Raw genomic sequence first — 26,580 nt, forward strand, 5'->3', positions numbered from 1 at the left:
CAGAGTTATTTTACGAAAACTGTGAAGATTCATACCTCAAGGTTTGATCTGTGGACAATATCTTGAAGAAAATAACTCACATCACATTCTACACTCACATCTGCAACCTCAGCACTTAATAGGTGCAGAAGTATCCTAAATAAACAGCAAAATCACTGACTCCTGCAAATTCTAAACAAAAGTCCAATATAAACACAGGTTAAATTGCCCAACTTAAATTTATTTAAGCTTATCGGTGTCTGAATCATGCAGACTCCCAGACAAGCAATGGAGAAAAACACAGACAGCAAAAACATATAAAACCCTGAGCAAGTCCAGCCAGGTTTGTTTTAATCATAGGGGGTTTATGGCACTTGCAGAGATGAATGATCCTCCTCCCAATGATCCTCCCATCCTCCCAAGGTGCAATCTCCATAAACAATAGCTTAGCATTGAGCCACTGGGAACATGCTGGGAATCATTCACATGGGACCATGTGTTTAGCAAGGAATTTTAAAATTGTTTTGTTGGTCCTCCTGAAGCCATATCAGCTAATTTGTAAGTATATAATCCCTTTATATATACTTTCCCTATATAATTTATCATCAATGATTTTCATATAAATATACATTTTCTTCTTTTCATCTGTTTTCTTTGTCTCATCATCAGGTTGCTTTCTGAGTCCCTATCGGAACACATATAATCCAGATGTTCAGCATTCAGTCACCTACAATTCTGATAAAAAGTATGCATCCCCCTTTGAAGTTTCAACCTTTTATTGCTTTTATAAATGGAATCATGGTCAATATAATTTTGCTTTTTTTTGACCAGAATTTGCAAAGGAAACCTCTTTCATATCAAAAGGAAAATAGATTTTTACAAAACAATGTCAACTAATTCAAAGTTGGTGTGGATATGTCTCAAACAGGTCAAACTTGGGAATTGGGTGTCAACAGCCACAAATTCTCGATCGGACTGAGATCTGGGCTCTCTTGGCCACTCCAGAACATTCACCTTGTTTTCTTCAAACCATTTCTGTGTAGCTTTTGCTGTATGCTTGGGGTCGATTTCTTGCTGGAAAATACATTTTAGCCTAAATTGTAGGTGAATGAATCAGATTATCTTCCAGGATTTGGAGAGATGTTTCTGCATTCATGTTGCCCTCTACCTTTACAAGCATTTGTGATGTGCAATGCTTGGTGTTCAAACATAGTGTTTGGTCTGATGGCCAAAAAAGTTTTGTGTCATAAGAACAAAGAACCTTCTTCCAATCAACCTTAGAGTCTCCCATATGCCTTTGGGCCAATTCCAGGTGACATTTCAGTGAGTTTTTTTCAACAGAGGCTTTCTCTTGGCCACTCTCTCATACAACTTGACTGGTGAAGAACCCAGGTAAGTCAGTCTCTTCCATCTTAGCCACTGAAGCTCTTAACTCCTTCAGAGAGATCTTCTTCTTGTGCGATCACTCAGTTTGTGAAGACGGCCAACTACGCAGATTTAGGCAAGGGCCATACTCCTTCCATTTCTTAATGATGGATTTAACTGAACATTGTGGGATGCCCAGCAAACTGGACATCTCCTTGTTGCCATTCACTGCGTTTACTTTTCAATTATCTTTTTCTGAGTTGCTTGGAGTGTTCTTTTGCATTCATGTAGCAATTGTAGCATGGACACTGATGAACCACTGACTGGATCTCCCAGACACACCTGTTTTATATTGCAATCACTTAACACACATCAACTGCATTTTGGTCTCAATTTCACTAATGGTGACACTTCTGGCACCAACTAGCTGGACCTTTGCTGAATTAGGTTAGTCACTTTAAAGGGGGTGAATATGTATGTTACATTTATTTTTAACTAATTGACAGCAGTTTTTAAAAATCTGTTTTCATTGAAATGAAAACATGAAAGAAGCCTTTTTGCAAATTCTCACCAAAAAAGCCAAATTATTGTGACCATGATTTCATTTATACAAGCAACAAAGGGAGAGGACATCAAAGGTGGTCAAATACTTTTCATAGGCATTGTATGTCAGTCAGTTTTGTGTAGCTTATTGCTGCAGGCTGAATATAGTATATGATGCTTGATGAAGTAGAGGGAGAGGAATTATTTCATCTCAGGAGAGATTACTGACTCCGGGTCGGTAAAGTGAAGCCTGCGCTGAACAACCTTAAACCTGCATTCTATCCAAGCATCAGGGGGCGATTCCAGTGGTAGCAAGAAGTCTAATTGTATTGAAGTCTAGGTGAAAATGGACCTGGTTCTCACTGGAATTGAAATCCTGGTCTCAGTCTCTAGTATCAAATCTTCTTCGATACAACATGATGTCCATTTATTAAATGATGGTCCTATTTAGAGGAGAATAGACTATAAAGCAGGAGGAATATACCACACTGACAATTCGGGTTATTTGGGAACTGTTTTATATAATTGGTTCACTGCAGTTCAAAGTGAACATACTAATTTACTCATTATATGTCTATATAATGAATAAAGGTCACATAAAAACTTTATATTAACAGGGTTACACACTTTGCTTTTCAGATAGGGTCAAAAGGTCAACTGCTTCTGTCTGAAACTAGCACTTGTGCCACACTTGTAGCCCAAATACCAGTAGTTACGATTTCTTTTACATGAGTAGTTTTGGTTCCAGTTAGAAAAGGTTCATGGTCAGAAAAAGAAAGTGAAATCGTCCATGTTCTTGATCAAAACCCACAGGCCTGGGCTGAGATTATGCATTTGACTTGGTGTTAGTATTTGTACACAGCCTGAATTCACCATTAATGTACAATCAAATATTTTTTTATGTTGCCAAGCTGTAACTCAACATGGTAATCACTTCACAAATTTACTGTGTCATCCACGACCATAATAACAGTGAGACGAGCCATGACAGACTCGGTATGCTAAGTGCAATTTTGTCTTCTAATGTCAAAGCACATTAAAAAGGGCCTTTGCTGTTAGCGGCTTCTGAGTGTTACTGTATCTGTTCCTGATCTAAGCCAACCTGCCAGTTCATTTGTTGTTGTTTGTTGGACACTGTACAGAAATGCTTCAACTGTTATTGTTGCATGCAAAACACAAATTTAGCTTATCTGGGTGCGAACAGGCCAGATCAAAGCACAGCCATTGCTATAACATCATTTAGCAGTCAGACATAACAGTGTACATCCCCACCCTGATGTCTGACGTCCTGCTGTGGAACATATGTACACATTTGTTACAAAGCAGTGAGAGAATGATAAAGAGAGTCAAACACCAAACAGATCATTTTAAACATGAAAATAGGCCAAGTCTGATTCAAACTGAGGACTGGCATTTAAATCTCAATTGTGGATTTGTGGTGTTTACATGCAGACGTGTCCTCAGAGACAGCAGCAGAGACAGGAGGGGTGAAGGTAAATGTGGTCTTTCCTAAACACACTGGGAACAGTAAAATGTAAACAGACAAACATCTAACGCTATCATGTTGCACCGTTCAAAACAAAGGCAAATGGCGTGCAAAGCTTGTCCAGGGTTAAGTTCACTATGTTTGTTTGGCAGCTATCTTTCTTGTGTAAAGGCTTAAAGGCCTCATGGGAAAACTAAATATATGTTCTAACTCACCTCTGGTGGTATCTAGCCATGCAGACAATTTTAACTTTATTTACCAACATATAGTTCTCACACATAGTGTTCCTGTCTGAATACACTACCCTGACACAAAAGAAAATAGATAGCACTTGCTATCAGCAGCTTTCATAGTGCTACTTTTTACAAAAGAAACAGTTCCTTCGACCACTTCAGACTGAAATCAGCCCGAATTAAAAAAAACACTCAGCAAAACAAATAAATGGACATCACATAAGGTATTTCTATCTTAATATATTTTGCACAAGTCAGTACAGTTTACTCATAATGTGGTAAAACACGTAGCTGACAAAAGGCTATGGCCACTCTTTAAAACTGTGTGACCAGAAAAGTTTCAACATTGAAAAACCGATTCAGCCTTCAAGGCAAGGAAGACAACAGCAGAGACCATGTCAACGTCTTGTCCGGTTGACAAGAAGTTAAACCTGAGGCTGCAGTGCCTTAAAATCAACTGCCTCCAGCCTCAAGCCCAGCCCACCCAGACCCACCATTACAACCTTGCAGAACTTTGCTGTTCACGTACATTCTGCTATATTTTTATTAAATATCTCAGAAAACACTCAGCCAATCAAATGAGAGGTTCAGAACCTTTCTTCTTAGCAGAGCTCCAGAGAGAAAACTGAGAGAGTAGATGTAAAACTACACTGAGATAAAACACTGGGAAATTTTCAAATCTGGATCCTTTAAAACTTGAAAGAAAAGGTACCAAGTTTGTGCCCTTTTTATTTGCTTTAGTTAACCATCCCTTTAACAGTCCACATGGCCTCATCATAAACATGGAGGTGCAGTGTTATGGGGCTGTTTTAAGTGTAAACAAGACTTAAGTCAACTTGCAACTTTCCAGACTAATTTAGGCCCAAGTCTGTTGGTCAGATGACATCACCATCTAACTTAAATCTTTATGATGCTGTAAAAACATGGATACAGTTGCTATGTAAACATATGAGCAGCACATGTACATGCTCACTTTATGAAGAGTTCATGTAACCAAACAGTGTTTTTGATATATAGAAACCAGTATCACCATGGAGATCAAAGTCTGCTAGTGAGGGTATAAAACAGAGCATGCTACTGGGTTTTAAGTAGAGGGTGGTCTCTAGAAAGATTAGTAACCTATAAGACAGGGATTTGGGGAAAGTGCTGCAAATTGCAAAGGGATTTTACTGTGGAAGACAATCAGCAACCAACCACAGATTTTTGGTTCCAGCTTTCTCCCCTTCACACAGAGAGCAGCTATGTGAGCCCATCAGGAATAGGAAGCTGAAAACAATTACTCTAAAGGAAGCTAAACAAACTCAGCAGTCAATTTAGAAGTGGACACTGAGGTGAACAAGTGGTTAGAGACGTGGTGGAGTTGATGAGAGCATTTTGGTATTTTTGCAGCTTAATGCCATGTTTGAAATGAAACTACTGACTTTAAAGCTGTCTTATTTTGGATTTGCTGGATTACCATAAAACCAATGCACATGTCCCTTTTTCCACGGCTGCTACTGTTTTACTGAAAAAAATTGGGCATTACTTTTCTTCAGTTGCTCCACCTTCCCGTTCTTACTGTGACAGCTGAGTCATACGTTTATACTGCTTATCAATATAAAAAAAAAAAAAATTGTTAGTGTTTGATGTACTTGTGATGATTATGTCCTGACATCATACAGGAGTGGGGGCCAACATAAGCAGGGGTCACCTCCGGAGTGAGGGTTACCTCCATAGTAGTTATTACAGTTTTACAGGCAGCCCCCCTCTATGATGCCTAACACTGATTCAAATTCTCCATGGGAGCTGAATGACCTTCACATCAATCGATTAAAAGCTTATTTAAGACATCACCATTAGATTTATAGAAGACGTAATCAAGCAGTAATTAGTTGCCTACAATACTTATTGACAGCTGCACAAACCACAAATCTGTAATCTGTAAATATATCAAAAATATATCTTCTTAAATTCATTGAAAATATCTGGATGGCGTTGCTGATAGTATTGCCCCCTCCAGTATCCGGACTTTTTGCAACATGTGAAAGTTCCTTTTATAAATGCTTGTTTGGCTCTGTTCCAATTGTCATTGGGTGAGCACATATTCCTCCTTTATAGTGTTTCTTCCTTAACCCACTACTTTCTCCAGTTTTCAACTGACCAGTGGCCATGCAACATATCATTAAGAGCTTCAAAGAGTCTGATATTATCACCATCTGAAAAATACAAAGACACACTAAAGATGTGGAGTTCTGGGAGAGCGCTCATGCAGGAAGTGCTGCTGAAAGGAGGCAACAAAGGAAAAGTTCTTGCCCTGCCTCGAAATGCAACCATTCAGAATGGGCATAATTGTCCTTGTTTCAGATATGGTCTCACACACACACAAAAAAAAAAACAAAAAACAAACCACATCATACGACCTTGTTCATTTCATACTTCTTCAGCTAAAAATAAACTGTACAGCTTCAAAAGGGCCATTATGTTTTTCTATTTTTTTGTCTTTGTTGTTTATCTACTCTTCTCTGATACTTAAAGACGCACAGACGTGGATTTAGAGACAATACCCTGTAAATTACACCATTCATTGTTGGTCAGCAGCAGACGATTCAAGGCCACAAAACTGTTGAGCAGTAACTTTTGGGAACAGGAAGCCCCCCATTTTGGGAAGAAGAGTAACCTTCAGACTGTGTTTATATGTCATAGCAAAGCAAAGAGACTGAGGCAACTGAGCTTTGTGCCATTCCTCCACACCCTCACTGCGCTCTTTCTCTTGCACCCCTGTAAACAACACACTTGGATGTTTTTTGTTTTTTTTATTACTGTAGCCAAAACCTACAGTCAGCATGTGTTTGAAATTATTAAAAAAACTGATAAAAACACAGATATCCAGATCTTGCTTTTTCTGCAAGGCATAATCCTAAATGAAATTTGCAAGTTTGTTAAATTTGCTCTATTCCTATACTGAGTGCATATTAAGTCTTATTTAAGCCACTCTAATGGATATAATATGTTACTACCCCAAATGCATTTGCACTTGTCCTATCTATTCATCTGCTATGGCAGGAATCAAAACAGTGATATTTATACTTCTTGTGAGATAAATGCTATTCGTGACATTTCATTTCTAGTTGGTGACGTTGGGTTTCTTTGGATTGGAAGAGGGGAAAAAAAAGGAGCCAAGGGCCTCTTAACTTCCTTACGCATTCTTCCCACCAGCGTGCTAAGAATGGTTCCCAGCCACACACCTAAAATAAAATCAAAACCGACAAAAACAACAACAGACCTGAGCCAGGAGAGCAGCCTGGTAAGGGAAATCCACACATATCCCAGTATATTTAGGACACAGGCCACCAGAGCTGATAAGCACTGGGTTCTAAATACCATAAAGACCTGTTTAAGGGCATATCCACACAACTAGAGTTCATTCATAGTGAACGCATAATGATAAATGATAAATAAACACCGAACAACCCACTTGTTCAGTGTTTATTTAGGGGTTAGACTATTTCTGGTTTTGAGAGGGTTCAGTCCTATATCAAAGGGATTCCTTGGTGACACAATAAATTGTGGTCATAAATTGGTGTCTAATGGGTCTAAGGAGGTTTTAAAATCAGAGCAACATGGCATTGTCTGCCTGGAGATCTTCTATTCCAGCAAAAAAATATTTTACAAATAAAGATCTGGAAAGTTCTGCCTCTGTTGGGATTGGGCTAGATTCATGAGTTTATTTAGTTCCACTCTTTTACCATATTGACAAGGTCCGTACCTCTCCCAGAGAGAACATGATGCAACAGAACTTGCAGTTTGCTAATCTGTTAGAAAATCTCTCAAAAATTATGCACATAACGTTTCAAAATCTGAACATGTGGGACAACATGGAAAAGCAGCTAAACCTTTATCAAGTCCATGTAAATATTGAGCTGGCTAACTCCCAGGAACCATTCACAATAAAAAGAACAAAGACAAAAATACATATTTAGTCAACTTCCCACACAGTCGGCCAAAACAGTGGTTACTTGTTCCAAAATTAAGTGATTTCCATTTGTATGGGAAAAAAATACAGAAGATGTGTTCAGAACATGCATATTAACTCTGAATATGATACATGATTAGATCAGGAGCAGTTCAGTTGCTGTTTGGCTGGAAATTTGACACCACTTTAATGTTCATGTTTGAATACAGTGGACATTGAACAGACTTTCACATCATTATTCAGTGTGGCTCCACTTTCTAACTAGACATTCAATCCATCACACTGTTGTCTTTGGTGTCCAACTTTGGGGCTGCATCATCTCTTAAATTCAAAAGGACAGTGAGCAGATGATACTTCAACATGTTAGTCTAGGATGCATGCAGGAGCTGCAAGTGCCATTGGTTTTATTTTTGTCTTCGTCCACTGCAATTATTTTGAGCTATGTGTAATTGGGTTGCACCTTCCAGAAAAACATAAATGTAGTCGTGTTGCAGCTGTTTAAAGTGTTGGGTTTGGCTTCTGACACTTTTTCCCACCACTAACACCACCTCCACAGTCGGCCAGCAACAGGCCCAAGTCTGCTCTCCTTCCGAATGACACTGGAGGTCCAGGGTGATGAATGACCTTGAAAACCTATACGTTGGATAAGGTCCCAGTGCAGAGACCATAGGAGCGGATTGTAAAAGCTTTATGAGCACCATTTATGCAAGATGTGGATACATACAAGCATGTAGTATATAGATGGTAACAGTAACATTACTTGCTTCCGGTCCCTGGGTTGACCAAAGAGGTGTAGTGGTCAGAAAATCTTAGTTTGCAAACGTGTTTATTGCAAAACTATAACAATTTCAAGATTTGTTGGAGTTGTAGAGTAAGAAAGCTATAGTAGAGAAATAGTAGAGAAAGCTGCTTCTTACAAATCAGCAAAAAGCCTCATCTTTTCTGATAATCTCTCCATTTTACCCGTGGAACCCAACAAACCTCCAAACCCTCCCTCTCCATTGTCTTCATGTTATGTGTGCCCAATCTGCCACAATTTACTTTCATTAATTATTAGTTTTCATTTTGCTTACAATACTGTAGATAAATGAAATGTCAATAATGAATTTTAGGATCACTCTGCTGAAGACATGCTTTGTCTTTATGAAATGCTCTTCCTCGAAGGACCAATATCCATTATTGAAGTGGTCAACGGGCGCAAAATAAAATATTTGTATCATTTTGTTTTGTTTCATTTCTCTATTGTTTTTCAATAGAGTAATATTGCAGAAAAAGAAGTGGTGCTGTGTTTTTGTTAGCTTAGAGTAAAGCCCTTCACATCTATTTAGGGAACATCATCTTCTGCAATATGCCGGTTGACAACATAAACCAAAGAGATTGGCTTTAAAGTGGACCTTTTATTTCATTACCAGAAGGCCACTGTAGGATTTCCAACACACTTACCTTAAATAGGTTAAGGGTAACTGGTAAGGTAAGGATGTTTTTAAACATGCTTAATCCCCTAATAAAAGCCATGTGACACACTGCTATACCAGCTTGTCTTTCTGTTTGGAGTGAGGACACACAATGGCAAGGAGCAGTGTCATCATGACAGACACAGATACAGGAGAGGGAGAGTGAGCTGCTAGCTGGGTCTGTCAACTCTCACTTCTGGGTTTGTGCAACCCTAAGTTTGCATACATGTGCTTCTTGTGCATGGTCCTTTCTGGGACATTTCTGGTTTGGTGCACCTGCAAAAAGAGTTTGCAAGAGGATAAGTGTTTGTGTGTTTTTAAGTTATTCTGGAGGTTTAGCTCACTCAGAGGAAGCTTGCTTCCAATCAGAGATACTAAATTCTTAGTTGCACTGGTTTGCTAACTTTGGTATCATAAGCTACTGTTTTGCTTGCTCAGGTAAAATGAGCTAGTAACACTGAGTTTGTATTTATACTCATTTAATTAGCTGCCACTTAATGTTGCCAGTAATGTTTTTGCCTGTTCTGATAGTTTTATTGCCTTTTGTAAGTTTTATGTCTCCGTATTTGCAACTCCAAACAGACTGTTAAATATGTGCCACCTACAAAGTATCAAAGACAGAGATGTGTGATTGTGTAAGAACATTAGGGATTTTCTTAAAATGCTGGGGTTGGCAGATTGCAATAGCTTCTCTAGAAGAGTGGATGATTATAAACTGGTTTGAGAGGTAGAGTAAAAATGAAAAGTACTGGTCATTATAGCAGTTACTCACCTTTGATTTAGATAATTAGCTTTAAAGTAGCCCATTACCTGCTCCTAAAATAAATCCCAAAATGAGAGCAAAATCTGATTTGGTAACCCCCCAAAAAAGTGTCTCTGCTTTTAATTCTTTTTCCTCATGAGAGCAGTCTTTCCATAATTTTATAATGACTTAGGCGAGATCTTGTCTAGCCAAAAAAAAAAGGGAATAAAATCCAGATGGATACTATGAAGGCTTTTGGTTGCTATTCTGAATTACAGTTGGCCTAAGGTTGGTCAAGCTTCCAACCATGATTTTTGTCTATGGGTCCCTGTAATTGCAGCCAACACACAACCAGGAGGTCAAGCTTCAGTCCTTCCATTCATAAAGCTCTACGTGCCTCTTAGTGGCATATTTGGTTTATTAAAACGTTAAATCTGAGCCACCATAACTTCCCATCTCAAACACTCTATCTTTAGCTCCTTTCCACTCTTCCCTGCTGGCTTAGGTATATCAACCTGCAATTATTTTCTCCTCTCTGTCTCAGACATCATGGCATCCTCAAATCTCTTTGACCAAATGGAGACATGACAGTCAAAAATGAAAATATACAAAAGATAAAAATCTATTTGGTACATCCCTGCCAGGAGCAAAGCAGTCAAGTAAGAATTGTATGATTTTGGGGCTAGGATGCAGGCATCATCACAGAGAAAGTTGTTGTTTTACATCAGACATATAATACTGTCCAGCATTAAACAGAGAATGATCAGAGTTTAAAATACATTTTGTAAAAAAAAAAAACAAAACAAAAAAAAAAAAAACAACTGATTTCTATACAGGGCTGTGTAACAAACCACCACAATTTTTAGTACTGAACAAAACGGGAGACAGGGAGGATGCTGGCGTACCCAGATAGAACCCATGCAAACACCACATAAAGCCCCGAGGCCCAAACTTCAAACTTTCAACCTTGCTGTGGTGCAACAGGACTGACTGAACTATTATGCCACCCGAAATCTGTTAAACTTATTAAGCTGAAGTCCTTGTACTGTTTGATAACACAACCAGATGACCAAACTGCAATGATGAACACTTTTCAGGGTGAAGGGTGAACTCTGAACCTCAGTTTCAGGCCCATGTCATGAGGCAGAGCATAGTGGTCACCACAGGTAATTAAAGCCCCTGAAGAAGCATTAAGTCACAATTGAAGTAGCAGGTCAACTGTTGCATGTTAAAGTGTTTGGAGGGGCAAAACAATCGTTACGGCAGACCCTTTCTAGAAATAACACCCCACCTGCCATCAGGAGGACGAGGGAATAAGGACGACTCCACATCATACTGTCTGATTTTATGCATGCCATACAGTTCATCTCGCCTCCTAATTACATGTTTATGCACCATGACTGCCTTTTGCCATACACAGCATAAACTTAGCTGGAAGCAGTATTTGAATCTAGGTAGCCATTTACATTGAACCTCACTTTGACCAGAAACTGTTCAGCAGGCATTAACCCTGAGGAAAAAAAAACAACGTCTAAATTAAATAAAGGCAGTCAAGCCTGACTGCAGTCACAGTCACTTTCATAGTGAAATGCAATAGCATATCTGCAGTTCAAAAAACTGTTAAATGTCAACTCCACCCCCAGACTACTCTGTCATTTAATTCAAAGAAAGAGTTTACCCAAGGTGCCCACGGCTCATCTGTGGCTTGTGAGGCACTGGCAGTTTAAATGAAAGGGAAGCTTTTCTAAAACCAGAGATCTATTACACCATGGCAGGATATGAGGTTGATAAAGCTCTGCAAATAAAATTTATATCTGTCACAGTATTTATTTCTTACTTTATTTTAGTTATTTTACATGTTTTTGTCTGTCTCTACTTTCTTTGTGGATTTTATTTCTGAAGATTAACTAAATCTCATCTTTGACAAAAGTAAGCTTTTCTTAATGACTCAGTATATATTTTTGTCCCATTTAACCTTTCTAAACCGAGCGTTGTCGCCAACAGCCACTGCACTTTGAATTATCCTTACTTCACGAAAAAGCTGTTGGAGAAATTCCAGCGGTTTCTGAAAGCTGAGAAGTTGCGCTTCACAGGCAATAACGGGTCATTCCGGTAATTCCACTTGGGTTGTTGCCGGAAGTTGCAGAAACTGTTCCTTTGTTGTTAACTGTTAATACATCCTTTCGACATACGGTAAACTGTGTGTTCTAGAAAACTGGGCAAAAGCACTTATTGACGGAACACTTTCTGGCCAGTTTATTTCTTTTCAATCATATCATAAATTAGTGAAATTTGAAAGAATGCGAGTATTACAGAAAAAATATCACTTTCATGTATTTGTGAAAATGTAAATGTTAGACATTAAAAATGTTAAGAATACATTTACAGCAACATATAAAGTATATTTTGGGTTAGGGTTAGTAGGGTATACTGCCGGGAAATCAGATGGAGGTTACTTCTCCTGGCCTCAAGCCAGTCTGACCCATAAAATTCCACAAAGCCGCAATATGTAATTTGCACACTTGGGTTTTGGATTAAACAAGTGATACAGTAATTAATGAGATTTAAAGATGCTAAAAGGTCTCTTTTCCTTCCATATTCTGCTAATGACATGAGACACGAGAGTGGTATTAGAGTGGTATTAATTAATATTTTCATCCATCTCCCCTCAAGAAAGCCAAAAAGCATCATATACCAAAACTATCAACTATGTTACTTATCCTTCAAAGGTCCTTCTGAGGGCAGATCAAAGATCTAGAATGTGACCGTTTCGGGAGCACACAATGTTGCGTAGTGGTTAGTTAGGTTTGGACCCCAAAGCAGAGATGGACACTTAAGGAAAGTGTGAGGACATTTTAATGTTCAAAAACACAGCCTGAGTAGGCAGGGAGCTGGCTGGTGTGGTGTAGTTTTCCTGGAGGTTGAGCATGTGGAGAGAATACTAAAAACAAAGGCACGAAGGCACAAAGGCACTGGATCAGCACAGCACGTGGCTAGACGCATGGAGTGAAGACCAGGATTATATAATCAGGTGATGAGGTGAATGGAAACAGGTTTGACTTGTTGCTGCCATAGAAGAAGCTAGCCACACACCCTACCCCACACATGCTCTGCCAAAGGAAGTACAGAAAGGGGAGGGGGAGGGAGAGAGAACATAAAAACCAAACTACTAACAGAATCATCACAATACCCCTCCCCACGAGGAGATCAGGGTCCAAAATGAGGGAGCGAGAAATCCATGAACAATCCTGCAGCCCGTACCCCTCCGAATTCACCAAATACTAGAAACCCCAACCTCGTCTCCATCATCCAAAAGCTGCTGGATGGTAAAAGTGGGGTGGCCATTATTGATCCAGGGGGGTGGAAGGGGTTCAGCCGAAGAGCTCAGAGTGCTGGTGGAAAATGCCTTAAGGCGTGACACATAGAAAGATGGGTGGACATTCTGGGTGCCAGTTTCTGGGATTCAGTCAGGAGAGGAGGGAAGACAACCAGACCCTCTGGCCAGGATGGTAGTGGAGGGCTGGAGTGCGGTGGTGGTCCACTAGTCTCTGGTTCCGCACAGCAATACAAATGAGAGCTGCTCAGACTTCACACCAGACTCAGCACACACGGCAGAGATGCCCCTTGACTGAGGTAACTGCCACTTCTGCCTCCTGGACTGGAAAGAGTGGGACTTGGAGACCATTAGATGCCATGAACAGAGACATATCTGTGGTGGAGCAAACCAAGGAGTTGTGGGCATATTCTACCTGGGGAAGGTGGGTGACCAGGAAGCCGGGTGATGAGACGTGACCTCCAGGTCCTGATTCCACTCTGTATGGCCATTAGTTTGAGGGTGGTAGCCTGATGACAGGCTGACAGAAGGGATGGCTGAGTTTTAACAGTGTGAGTGGCATAAACTCCAAACACTGATGGAAGAATTGGACCAGTTTATGAGTGGGTTGTGATGATCAAGCCAGGGGAGACCTAACACTATGGTAGCAGAGGGTGACAATAGGATGTAGAAGGAGATGGCTTCATCATAGTTACCAAAAAGATGTAGTGATACAGGGTAGTGTGGTGAGTGACATGGGCAAAGAAAGGAAGTGGCCAGCCTGGCTGCAGTAGATACAGAGCCTTAGATGGACACAGCGTTGACTTTCAGAAGGGGTCAGCTTCATCCTTCCAAGGTGTGTGGGCTCATCACTGCTGAGGGGGCCTGAGGCTGCAGGAGGAGACACACTGGAGTAAAACGGTCCTGTGAGGGAAGATGCAGGAGTGGCAGGCTGCCGATGAGTCTTGGGCATAGAAGGAGAAAAAGGGGTACTGTGTCTGTGTCTCTCTCCGTTTGTCTCTCACAGAGGTGAATATCTAGATGAATGGTGAGAGCTAGTAATTCCTATAAGGAGTAGCTGCTAGCTCATCCTTAAGTTCCTCACTAAGCCCATGAAAAAAGACCCCTTGCATTGCTTTCTCGTCCCACCCACTCTGAGCTGCAAGGAAGCAAAAGTAAGAAGAAACCGACCCTGAGCCCTGGCATGAGAAGCCTGCTGCTCGTCTCCTTACCATACTATACTATGAGTATGTGTATCTCTGCAGTAAATGACTGAATGGAGGGAGTGATGGGTGAGTTACTTTTAACTATAGCCACAGGCCAGTAAACTACTAATGAAAGCTATCCTGGTCTGTGGAATATGTTAAAGGCTGCTGGTCGAACACAAGGGAACACTGGTGAAGGAACTGACTGCATGACCCTATCAGTCCTGAGTATTTGACAGGTATGGGAATAAAGGGTTCACAAGGTTGGTTAGATGATGGACCAGAAGCAGGAGAGCAGGAGCAGCCAAAGGAGCCAAAGGAACCAGAGTGAGGCCTGGAGCCATCGGTGTGGAGAGATAAGTGGACGGCTGTCAAGTTGAGTCACACTGGTGGTAAGGCTGCAAAGGGGGTCCATGATTTCACTGAACATCTTTTCATGCTTTCCAAGCAGAGCTACCTGAGAGGATATGGTTAACTTGATCCTCCCAGCCTCTGTTGTGTCCATCTTTTGGGCCAGATGATTCTATTACGTACCAGTTAGTTAGGTTTGGACCCCAAAGCAGAGATGGACACTGAAGGAAAGTGTGAGGAAATTCTAATGTTCACAATACACAGCCTGAGGAGGCAGGGCGTGGCATAGTTATCCCAGAGATGAAACAGAACTTAAGCACTTAGAGAATACTGAAAACAACCAAGACAACACATACCGTATTTTTTCGACCACAAGGCGCACCGCATTATAAGGCGCAATATAAATGAACGTCTGTATCAACAAAAGTCTTATTTTCATACATAAGGTGCACCGGGTCATAAGGCGCACGATAAAACGTATATAAAGCAAAGCACAGTATGTACCGGTATTACAAAAAGTGGCGGAGGTAAGCGTACTGCGTACTGTTCTCTGATTGGTTTATCGCTGCCAGCGACAGCAAACACCTGAAGTTAGTGTGACGTTGGAACAACATTGTAGCCCAACATTTGATTATAATTGGATTATGATATGGATTTGAAAATTTAGTTGATGTTAAAAACGCTGGCTTGACGTCTAATTATAGTAAGGTAACACTGACTAAATATTGGATGATGGTTGGTTGCCAGCACTACATGATTAGTTATCTAATGTTGTCTGACATTGAAACCCATATCCAACCAAGGACCAATGTTAATACAACGTTCCTGTGTCAACTGGGAATGCTGTGACAATCCATCAAGCGGAGCAGCTTCGTCGCCTACCAAAGTTGCAATAAACCATTTTGACAGATTTTTGAGCGCAGTGTACCACATAAAATTGGTTCAAGGTCAGTAAGCACAACAAGAATTCATACATACAGCGCACCGGATTATGCCCCAGTTCCTTTGTGCGTCATTGTACCGTATTTTTCTCACTATAAGGCGTACTTAAAATCCTTAAATTTTCTCAAAAATCGGCAGTGCGCCTTATAGTGAGAAAAATACGGTACAATGACGCACAAAGGAACTGGAGCAGCAAGGCACATGGATATACACATGGAGTGGAATCAATTGGCAGAGTGAGGACCAGGCTTATATAGTCAGGTGAAGAGGTGAATAGAAACAGGTGTGAGTTGTTGCTGCCACAGGAGAAGCCCAAAGTAAGAACAGAAAGGGGAGGGAGACAGAACACAGAAACCAAACCACTGACAGAATCATCACAAATATGATAGAATGATCATGAGTAATGATTTTTATGTATTGCTGCAACAAAAGGATGGTGAAAGGTACAATTTTATTTGTATCATGTTATGTTTTGCCATGCATGGTGCTGAGGACAGGTGACTGAGATCTTAAGAAATCATAGTCCAAGAAATGCAATAGTAGAGGTAAATTCTTTTTAAAACTTGGTTCAGTCAGTGTTTTTTGAGGAAGTGAAAACATCTGATGACTTGGTGAAGTTTCAAAAGCTGTGTTTTGGGGGGAAAAAAAAAACAACAAAAAAAAAAACAGACTTTTTGTAAACAACAAAAAGTGACAATGATACTTTAAAGTTAGTGAAACAGCTAACTGAACACTTCCTTCTTTGGATATTTTCATTTCTTTATAAATTAATCTGCTCAAGATGAGTCAGGAAAAATATATAATTTTATTACTTTATATATTTATATTTACACAGACAAGAGGTTCCAGCTGTAAACTATATTAGCACAGCTATGTCTGGCCTCTATGGTCCACTGCTGATCACTGAGTGTGACCTGCACACCAGAGGCTCCTAACGAGGTGAAGCCAATCTCAGTTTAAAACAAAACCTCACTTCTGCCTCCTAGTGTTTTAAAGTTGCACTGTGGGTCAATGCAGTCAACCACGTGTATAGTTACAAAGACACTAGGGAGACACTGGGCTGATGATTTACAACCTGATATTTAAACCTGAAGTCAAATCAAGCAGGCCTTGCCTTTAAAAATGGAACTAAATTAGGGAACCATATTTTTCAAACCCTGAATTTAGAGACTCTCCAGCATCTATTAAAAGCTGTACGTCATTTCAGATCTGACCAAATTGAGTGAAAACAGCCATTTGGGTCTTTCACCACAGCTTGACTGTCCCCAGACTGCAGAAAAATATTGCCAGGCTCATACTATCTTTACTTTTCCAGAAGAATACCCTTTGTTGTCTTAGTCAATCACTTCATGTCTTTAGACTGCAAAAGAAACACCTATATTTGAGCAGCAAAAATAGAATAACATAAATAAAAGTGGATGGTTTAACAATCCTGACTCAGCTGTCAACAAGACCAAACTGTTAAGGTGTCAGATGTATGAGAGGATAAAACATGATAACTTTCAAATCTGCCACAGTGAGCCAAATCATGAAATTAACTTCTGACGGGACTCCCCTCAGTGGTGCAGACAGACAGAACCACATAAAGAGAGACAAGGGGAGGGTGAGGGGCATCACCCTGGAGGGACATGCCTCCTGAGGACATGGTACCCATCATTAAAGATGACATCAGAGTGGGGAGGGGCCTTCCACGTGGGGGAGATCCTTCAGGAAGCTGGAATGGTGGCTTGGTATAAATACTTTGAGCCCAGTGCCCTGGGAAGGAGCAGCTGCCACTCAGACAGTCAAGACTCCACAACTAAGGATTTAACAGCAAGGCACTGGGACAGCAGCCTCCCAACACCCATCCCTGCCTACGCCCCTACAACAGTTTCTTTGAAGCGTAAACCTTCCTGGTAAGATGTTTTTTTTTTTCTTTTTCTTTTTCTTTCTTTCCTGATCTCAGCTTAGTGCAGTGGGGATGTTCCAGCTGCAAGTGGAGCTCTCATTGAGGGGGTGGGTTGCTGATGTTGCAAGTGTAATGAACTTGTGTGGTGTCTGCATTTATTGTGGGTGAGTGACAATTTGGACACAGGCTTCAGAAATTAGATTCATGGATAATTCTTATTGTAGCTGTACATGTCTTAGAAATAAATAGTGCTTACAATTATTTTGGAGCCATTTGTTAACCAATTACTTTCCTAAATTAACAGATATTCCAAGTACAGCAACTGTGTTATGACGCTACAAGATTCATCATGCATGACCTTTCCCTAGTTTTGCATTATAGGAGACAAAAAGCAACACTGCTTTTTCTCATAGATGGATTTCTTTCATTGCAGGTTTTGCTTCAAAAGATGGATCTGAGGGTAACAAGCCTTCTCCTTGTCCTCCTGACTTTGGCTGAGGCAACACCTGACAGGTTCTACCACGTGCCAAAAGTTGCCAAGGCTCACTATCCTGTCAAGAGTCATGGTGAGTCATGAACCCCCACCCTCCCCAGAAAAAAGCGAGCTTTTCTGGTAATATTTGAGATGATTTGATTAACACAAATAAAGTGAAGCAGGGATGTCAAAAAGATTCCTGCATACATTTATTTTGTTCAGATCCTCACCTCAATAATATATCACTTAAAAAAAAAAAAAAAAGGAGAAAACACTTAAAACCAACGAATGAAACTGCAAAGCAGCATCAACTGAGCTCCATGTCTGGCAGGGATTATAGGGCTTACACCTTCTGACTTTTAATTATAACTTGTGATGCCGAGCAGCAAATGAACAGGCTCCCAGATGTGTTAAAGCAGGTCTACAAATGATACAGACAATTAAAGCCTACAATAGCACATGACTGTACTGCACACAATCTCTGTCCTAACAAATTACAGCCGTAACTCCAATTAAACATGTTTAACTTTTAAAAGCGGCAGACCTTTTTTCATGAGGCAAATCATCATCATCATCACTACTAAAATTACTAACCAGCAACTTGTCAATTCCAAAGTCCCATGCTCCTTGTAAAGGTGCACATCCAGCAGCTTCAGCCTAGTATCTGACTGGCTATAAAGGAGTGAGCTGTGATGACCGACTGTGTGTAGATCTGTTTCTAACAGTGAGGTGGGGTGCAGCTGTAATTGAGCATGTGTGGTCCAGACAAATAATAGTTCACGGAAAAACTGACACGTGTCCATAAAGAAAAAACAAAACAGGAGTAGTAATATCAGTTTAACTGCCTGAATGATGCACAAGACTGAATTAAGCAATGATTCATATGTTGCATTCAGCAGATGACAATTTATTTCTCCAGTTTTGTCTTTGAGGAGGATCTGATATGTTCTGACTGGGAGCCGCAACCTTAAAATGAAAAGAGGAAATTTGACAAGGAGGGCTTGAATTTGTCAGATCTCCAAACCAGATATTGTTACCACGTTGCAGGCACACCCTAGCAAGGAGTTTTCGGGGGTGAAAAACATACCACACAATCTGATTGGGGAAAAAAATAACCACCAAAAAAAAACAAAAAAAACAGAAAAACTCAGGATGCAGAGAAATGCTTGAACAGTAAATCAAACAGCCAACTGCAGCAAATTTACTGTGAACTACTCTCCAGTCAAAATAATTGACCTAGTATTTTCAAAATAAATACAGCAAAATGACTTACAAACCAAACCATGAATGACTGTTGACGGTACACTAAATATAAGTGCAATGTTACTCTGAAGGTCAAACGTGGTTCAGCTCCTGTGGCCAACATCATCACCTACAGCTGACTGTGCTTCTGGCCACCACAAGGTCCAGTTCTGGCACAAATATCTCCTGTGCGGTTTCACCACAGCCTAAGTGGTCTTACAATGACAGCCCTTGACAAAGTATTTTCCTCCAAAAACACCATTTGAAAAGAGAGGCCAAATACTATTCGATTATTTCTCTGACAAGTCACATTTTGACAGCAGTAGGTCAAAAATAATTTTGCATGATAAAATGTGGTAGAATGGTGCTCTCTGTGCATTGTTAAAAAAAACAAACAAACAAACAAACAAAAAAAGCAACACTTTCTATACTATTAAAACCTTACTGCAATATTAAATTTCACAACTTGACTCATAGGATTGTGTTTCAAGTTTGCTGAATTTTAAACCATATTTGCGAGACAGAATTTGCCAAACTTTATGTTTGGTATTATAAGTTGTTGCTAATAAAAAAAAAAATAATAATAATAATAATTAAAAAAAGTAAAGTACCAAAATGCTAGCTTCATATGCTAGTTTAGTGCAAACTGTTATATTATTCTCACCTTGCCAACCAAACTCTCTATAATATGGAAATTTATCAGGGTGATTTTAGGTTAGGGTTAACTTGCAGACCACTAACTATACATACACGGCCATGGGCGGTACAATAAAATTACAGTGATGGCCAACTGAACTAAAATGTACAGAACCTGTGGTACTGGATCCTATGCCAGCAGGAAGTTTGATGACAACATCAACTCAGATGAGTAGTGCTGTGAAAACTAAACTGTGGAAGAAAACAGAGTGCTGTCCTCATAACCCCATCCACAATCATAGGGCGGAGTGTTATGGGTTAGTTTGTTTTCCTATGGAGTAGAGTATAACAGATGTTGGGTTATTCAGGGACTATGAGGGCATCCACAGTGATGCAGAAGGAAATCTGAAGTGAATTTCAAAATGACACCAATTCTTGATAATACACAAATTTCAGTTTGTAATTTCTTTGAGAAGAGCAAAGCGTGTCTTCTGTATCAGTTTTTGTATATTTCTTTCTTTCTATATCCCTCTACAGTATCACATGGAATACCGTGCAGTCGCCTTTTGGCTCAAAGCTCAAAACATGTAAAACAGACAGTTAACATCCTAAAAAAAAACCTAATGTAATTTTAAGATGTGCATCATATCTATGAATTAATGTACAAGTATCTGTATTTCTGTGTTCCCTTAGCCGTGGCAGGCGAGCAAGGTCTCCCAGGACCACCAGGTGAACCAGGACCAATGGGACCACCTGGACCTCCTGGGCAGAGTGGTATAGGACATTCTGGGCCACCAGGACCACCAGGACCTCCTGGACCTTCTGGCTACTCTCAAGCAGGTAAACCAGGTATTCCAGGTGGCCCTGGAAAACCAGGTACCCCCGGCATCCCTGGTGAAAGGGGATCACCTGGTGCAACTGGACCAATGGGTCCCAGAGGGGCACCTGGTTCCCCTGGAACACCCGGACCTGGAGGACTTTCTTCCGTTGGGAAACCTGGACCAAGTGGCATTCCCGGATCAATGGGCCCAAGAGGAGAGCCTGGTCTGAAGGGACATCCTGGTATTCCTGGTCTCCCTGGCCCCAAAGGAGAGCGAGGCATAGGAGTTCCTGGGGTTCAAGGATCACCAGGGGCAGTTGGACCAATGGGTCCAACTGGCATGCCTGGTAAACCTGGAGTTGGTAAATCTGGTTCCCCTGGTTATCCCGGAGAGCCCGGTAAGGCTGGCATACCAGGAAGAGATGGTGCTCCCGGGCCAATGGGTATGACAGGGCCAAAGGGTCACACTGGTGCTCCAGGCACAGGAGCACCAGGAAAACCAGGTCAGAATGGTACACCAGGCATTCCTGGACCAATGGGACCTAAAGGTCCACAAGGTCCAGCTGGTCAGACAGGCTCCCCTGGCATGCCAGGTGTTGGTAAAACAGGTGAACCTGGAATTCCTGGCAGCAGAGGAGCCCCTGGTACTCCAGGAACCACTGGTCAGAAGGGAGAGCCTGGCCCAACTGGCTACACTGGTCAGCCAGGTGCTCCTGGTCCTATTGGTCCAGCTGGTCCACAGGGTGCAAGAGGATTCCAGGGTGAATCTGGCCCAGCAGGACCCAAAGGTGATACCGGTATGGTGGGTGCACCAGGTCCAAAGGGAACCAAAGGTGACCAGGGTGCTCAGGGTTTTGCTGGAAAACCAGGTATGCCTGGGGCAGTAGGTCCACAAGGAATGCCAGGTCATAATGGTCCTCAGGGTCAAAAGGGTTCACAAGGCCATCCTGGTGCCCCAGGACTCCCGGGTGCAAATGGTGCCCAAGGACCAAAAGGACACACAGGACATCCAGGAGCACCAGGAAAAGGTGGTGAAGACGGAAGGCCAGGACCCATGGGACCACCTGGCGCTCCTGGTGCATCTGGTCCTTCTGGACTTAAGGGAAGTCCAGGAAATCCAGGCCCACCTGGTCCAGCTGGCCTTACAGCTAAAGGTATTAGTGGTCCTCATGGTCCACCTGGAATTCCAGGTCCAAGAGGTCATGATGGTCGCCCAGGCCCTGCTGGTCCTCCTGGTCCTCCAGGCCCACCAGGAGAGGTAGTCTACCAGCATGAGAAGAGCATGCCAATCAAGTCCCATGAGGTTGTGATGTCTCATGAGATGATGAAGGCCCCCATGTCTGCCTTCAGTGCTGTCCTGACCACAGCTTATCCCCCAGCTGCAACCCCTATTCGGTTCAGTGAGGTTCTTTACAACGGAGAGCAGCATTATGACCCCCACAGTGGTGTGTTCACCTGCCAGGTCCCTGGCCTCTACTATTTCAGCTACCATATTCATGTCAATGGTGCTAATGCCTTGGTGGCCCTCTACAAAAATGAGGAGCCAGTTGTTTTCACCTATGATGAGTACAACAAGGGTTTCCTGGATCAGATGTCAGGCAGTACTGTTCTAATGCTGAATCCCGGTGACAGAGTCTATATCCAGGTCCCTGATGAGGAGAGTAATGGCATATTTGCTGCAGATAATGTTCACTGTGCTTTCTCTGGGTTCTTGATTGCCTCATCATGATTTCACAAATTCAATGAGAAATAAACTTCAAAACTTTCGAAACATTGAACCACTCAGAGAAATAGATCACTTTACAAAACTATTAATAGAGATTGTAGATTAAGGAAAAGGTATGGATGGAATCTTGTTTTCAAATTGCTGTTAAATGGTTTAACTAAAGGAGGTATTCATGTAAGCTGTTGAAAGCTTCAGATTGATTCAGTTTCCCAGTTCATTTTGTATGTGAATCAGCAATTGTAAGAAACATGAAACCATATCAGAAGATAGTTTAAGTGGTGCTCTACAACTGCCTGTAACATTTACAGCACGTCTTTTATTTGTGTTCATTTTTATTCATGTCTGTTGTTTGAGAATTTTTCTGTAAAACACACAAAACTGTTGTATTATATGTTATTAGAGATCAGCACATTTTCATCAGCACTGTGACCATGCAGCAAAAAACAAAAAAAGACTACGGAATAAGAGATTCGATCTGCATTTTTTTTCCAAACAACTATGTTTCATTGGATGTGGTAAGTTATGTACCACTTTCTGACCAAAACACACAATAAAAGTTTCTGTTTGAAAAAGAAAAAAAAAAAAAAGTGTATTTTTCTTCCTTACACAGTATCAGTCCTTGATGAGAAGCTTACCTTTGAATGCAGAGGTGCTGTAATTATGGTCGATGGCAGCAACCATGTCTTTCCAAAAGTTGAAATCCACCACATTTCCTCGCTGTTCACACAAATGTCAAGTTAAATTTCAATTTATGTTTTCATGTGAAAATATCAACCATTAACATGTACCTACAAATATTACCTTATGTAGCATATCCACAACCCTTCCACAGAGAAGAACCCCGGGTAGATCAAAGTAGTTGTCATAGAAACAGTAATTCGCTGAAAAAACGAAAAAAAGAGATTAGACTCAATATGAAATCCAGTGAGCATACAGGTAAAGGTCTTAAAGATAGATATACACTTTATACCAGCTCTTGTGAAGGAGGTATTGAGGCTGTTGAAGTGCTTCCATTCCCTTTTAGGACCATAATGTTTGATAATCTCTTCTGTGCTGAGGTCTTTGGTTCCATGTGTCGCTCTAACAAGAAAGAAACAAAATTGGGTTTTATTTTCCCACTTTAAAAGGTCTGTAAAAGCTATGAAAAGCTGTACAGAGGGAGTGAGGAGATTCCATTGAAGCGGATTCATTGTAGTTAGAGCATACCGCAAGACGGTTCCATCTGCAGCAAGCTTCACAAGGTTTCCATCCTCAAGATCCACCACCAGTCCTTTAAAGCTAGACACATAATTGAACACATAGTAAATACAGTAGTCAGTGTCAACCATACCAAGGACCAAAACATGTGTTTGATCAACCACTACGAATATCTGTTCTGCTCTATGTGTAAAGTGCCTTGATGTAACTTTTTTATGATTTGGTGCAACAAATAAAAATTCCATACAAATAAATCTGATGACTTGATTTGACTGTAGTTAAAATAAAAATGGTACAAGCAAAAAGGAGGACAAGGAGTCTCGTGAAAATATAGAATAACTATTTAGCTTTCTCAGTTTAATTTTGTTTAGAAAAGAAAAAAGATTGCCAGCAGCCACTTGACTGTACGTATTTGACAAATAAAATGTAAATGATATCTAGTGGCAGCATTTTCTATACTTGAAACAACTACTTTCCAGCAAAAAAAAGGAGCAAATAATATTGCACATTGTGATATTCAATTTTCTTTTATTGCTATTAGATATTAAATGATTTGTGATATGCCAGTGTAGCAGAAAACTAAAACATGGGAACAGCTGTGAGGAAAAAGTCACCAAAACAACTAAAAACCCCTAACTACTGTACAGGGATGTTGTTGTCATATATATATATATCTCAAACTCCCAAACAGCTTGTTTGGAACAAAATAATAATCATAATTCTAATAATAATAATAATAATATATCTTATTAACCCCAAAAGATAATCTGTCACCTTTCTGAGATGGAATTTTTATATTATTCCAAGTTGAGCAATTGTCTTTCATTCTTCACTTCCATATTAAAAAAAAAAAAAAAGAGGACACAGATTGGCTCAGGTCTTGTGAATGTCGGTCATGAATATAGATTTATCTGAATTTAATTGGGGGAGTAATAACCCACAACAGACAAAGTCACATTTTTCAGTTAATGTAAATATGAATACAGTCCTAAAATCCCAGAAAGAGATCATGTATTCAGTACATGTTTATTTAAAAGGACTGCTTTAGGCTTGGGAAACTGTCGTAAACTCACCAGAAATCCCAGGTAGCAGGTGTTAGGTTCAGCAGGTCCCTGTCATAGCCTTTATGCTCCACCAAATACCTGGCAAAGCTCTCATAGATGAGCTGCAAACACAAAAAGGAAATGGTGTGACTTTCCAGAATGCCAGGTAGAGGTGTCAAAAGTACTCATATTCTGTTCTTAAATAGAAGTATAGATACATGTATGAAAAAATACTCTGGTAAAAGTAGGAGTACTGATTCAATTCCTTTACTCAAGTAAAAGTAAGAAACCACAGGCTCTGAAATGTACTTTCAAAGTAAATGTAAAAAGTTAAAATGTATTTTTGCCATTAATGAAACACAATACAACCTTTGATAATTTCTGCTACAGTTCAAGTTCTCAGATCTCTCTCTACTGTCCCCTCACTCACTTGACTTCTTCCCGCGGTTACCTGTCCCCACCTCTTCTTCTCCCTCTTTCCCTCTCTAGTTCGTCACATCTTTTTACACATGATTTTATGTCATGTCGTCATCTGTGGCGGTAAAAAAAAAAAAAAAAATGGTAGCGAGCCTATTTTTACAATGTAAGGAGAAGAAAATACACATTTTTGTGTATAAATGTAGGGAGTAAAAGTAAAAAGTTGTCTTGTCTTAGTTTTCTTGCAGTTCACTGTTCATTCACAGTTCAACACAGATGAATCTGAGTTTTAATACATCACTAAAATAGGCTTGGTAGGAAGTGTACCTTTAAAGTTGCCTTAACTGTAGGACACGGCTTCTGACATACATCATTGCATTTAAGCATTTGTTATGCCTAATGTGTTCGCCAACAGTTGCCTTCTTGTACACATTGAATAAAACTAGCATTCATCTTCTGTGCACAAATTGAATTCCCATATTGGCTTAGTTTTTGCTAGACACGTTTCCAAAAGCTCCACTGTGTTCACTGCCCTTATCTGTCTGCTGTTTGGTGGCAGAGTACTGCAGGTTTAGCAGAGCATTGCACAGTTAAGAACTTATATTGTCTGTGAAGAATGCGCTAGCTAAAAAGAAGGCTAAAAACAACAACAAAAAAAAAAAGAAAAAATTGCAAGCTTGAGTACATCTACCAAGCTGAATTTTGTAGTAGTTCACAGAGCCAACACCACAGCAGCCAATAGGTTGCATTTCCATTAACCTGCTTTTAAATTGCCAACTCGAAAAGAAGGAAGCACATGAATTTTTGAAAAACTTTCAAATGTTGCAAAAAACAATGTATGGTTTCCATGGTGTTTCCATGATGACCTTTTTCAGACTGTAACTCAACATAGGACAATATGAAAACTTCATAACAGGGTTATCCTGGCCAAAAACAAAACAAATAAACAAAAACAAAACAACCACTAAACCTAACCCTAACCACACTTTAATTCCCAATATTATTGCAATAATCAGGAAAATACATGAAAACCAAACCGAAATCCCACTACCCTCTCAGGGCAGGGCACAACTGTTCAGGTGAAAAACAAGCCAATTACCTTAATTAAGCTATTTACATATCATAAGATCCTTTTAATTAACAAAAACTGTGAGTCAGTCTGTTCTATCCCAGTTCATATTCCTAGAATTTTTTCACTTAGAGGATAATTTTTTTTATTTTTCTTTTAAAACAAAAAAGACATAAAATCCTGTAGATATTAAACACTATGAAAGTTTACTTTACCACAAGAACAGGTAACAACACAGAGAACAACGCTATACCAGGATTAAAAAAAAAAAAAATCAAATAAAAAAGAAGGAAAATACAAACAGTCAAACAGATATTTGGAGTGAAACCTGTGTACTGACATGAAGGGGGAAACTTGAAGCAATTGGTAAATACAAACAAAATCAATTAAGTGTGTGGTAAAATGAGTGTTAGTTTCACAAACCTATACGAACAGTAGGATGTTGTGCCCAACTTCCAGGGCCTCACTGTGCAGCTTACTTTTTGCTTTCAGAAGCAATATT

General features: G+C 40.2%; 2 protein-coding genes across 3 annotated transcripts in view; one reads left to right on the forward strand and one right to left on the reverse strand.

The window, feature by feature from the left end:
- nt5dc1 (5'-nucleotidase domain containing 1) overlaps nucleotides 1-26,580 on the reverse strand; it is a 55,810-nt gene that overhangs the window by 28,181 nt on the left and 1,049 nt on the right. Inside the window, exons 2-6 of the mRNA XM_029497160.1 lie at nucleotides 24,623-24,714; nucleotides 23,559-23,630; nucleotides 23,323-23,432; nucleotides 23,154-23,233; nucleotides 22,988-23,069 (exon numbers count right to left, since the gene is read on the reverse strand). Of these exons, the coding sequence (XP_029353020.1) occupies nucleotides 22,988-23,069; nucleotides 23,154-23,233; nucleotides 23,323-23,432; nucleotides 23,559-23,630; nucleotides 24,623-24,714 (436 nt within the window). The remainder of the gene's footprint in view (nucleotides 1-22,987; nucleotides 23,070-23,153; nucleotides 23,234-23,322; nucleotides 23,433-23,558; nucleotides 23,631-24,622; nucleotides 24,715-26,580) is intronic.
- Nucleotides 17,326-22,939, forward strand: col10a1b (collagen, type X, alpha 1b). Of its 2 annotated transcripts, XM_029497159.1 has the most exons (3): nucleotides 17,326-17,460; nucleotides 17,887-18,019; nucleotides 20,500-22,939. In XM_029497159.1, the coding sequence occupies exons 2-3, from the start codon at nucleotides 17,902-17,904 to the stop codon at nucleotides 22,353-22,355; spliced, it is 1,974 nt and encodes a 657-aa protein (XP_029353019.1). In that variant the 5' UTR covers nucleotides 17,326-17,460; nucleotides 17,887-17,901; the 3' UTR covers nucleotides 22,356-22,939. The 2 variants fall into 2 exon arrangements, with proteins under 2 accessions (XP_029353019.1, XP_029353018.1); XM_029497158.1 differs by lacking the exons at nucleotides 17,326-17,460; nucleotides 17,887-18,019 and adding an exon at nucleotides 20,214-20,393 and having other exon boundaries at nucleotides 20,475-22,939.

The sequence above is a fragment of the Echeneis naucrates genome, chromosome 24 (genome assembly GCF_900963305.1).
Source record: "Echeneis naucrates chromosome 24, fEcheNa1.1, whole genome shotgun sequence".
Lineage (NCBI taxonomy): Eukaryota > Metazoa > Chordata > Actinopteri > Carangiformes > Echeneidae > Echeneis > Echeneis naucrates.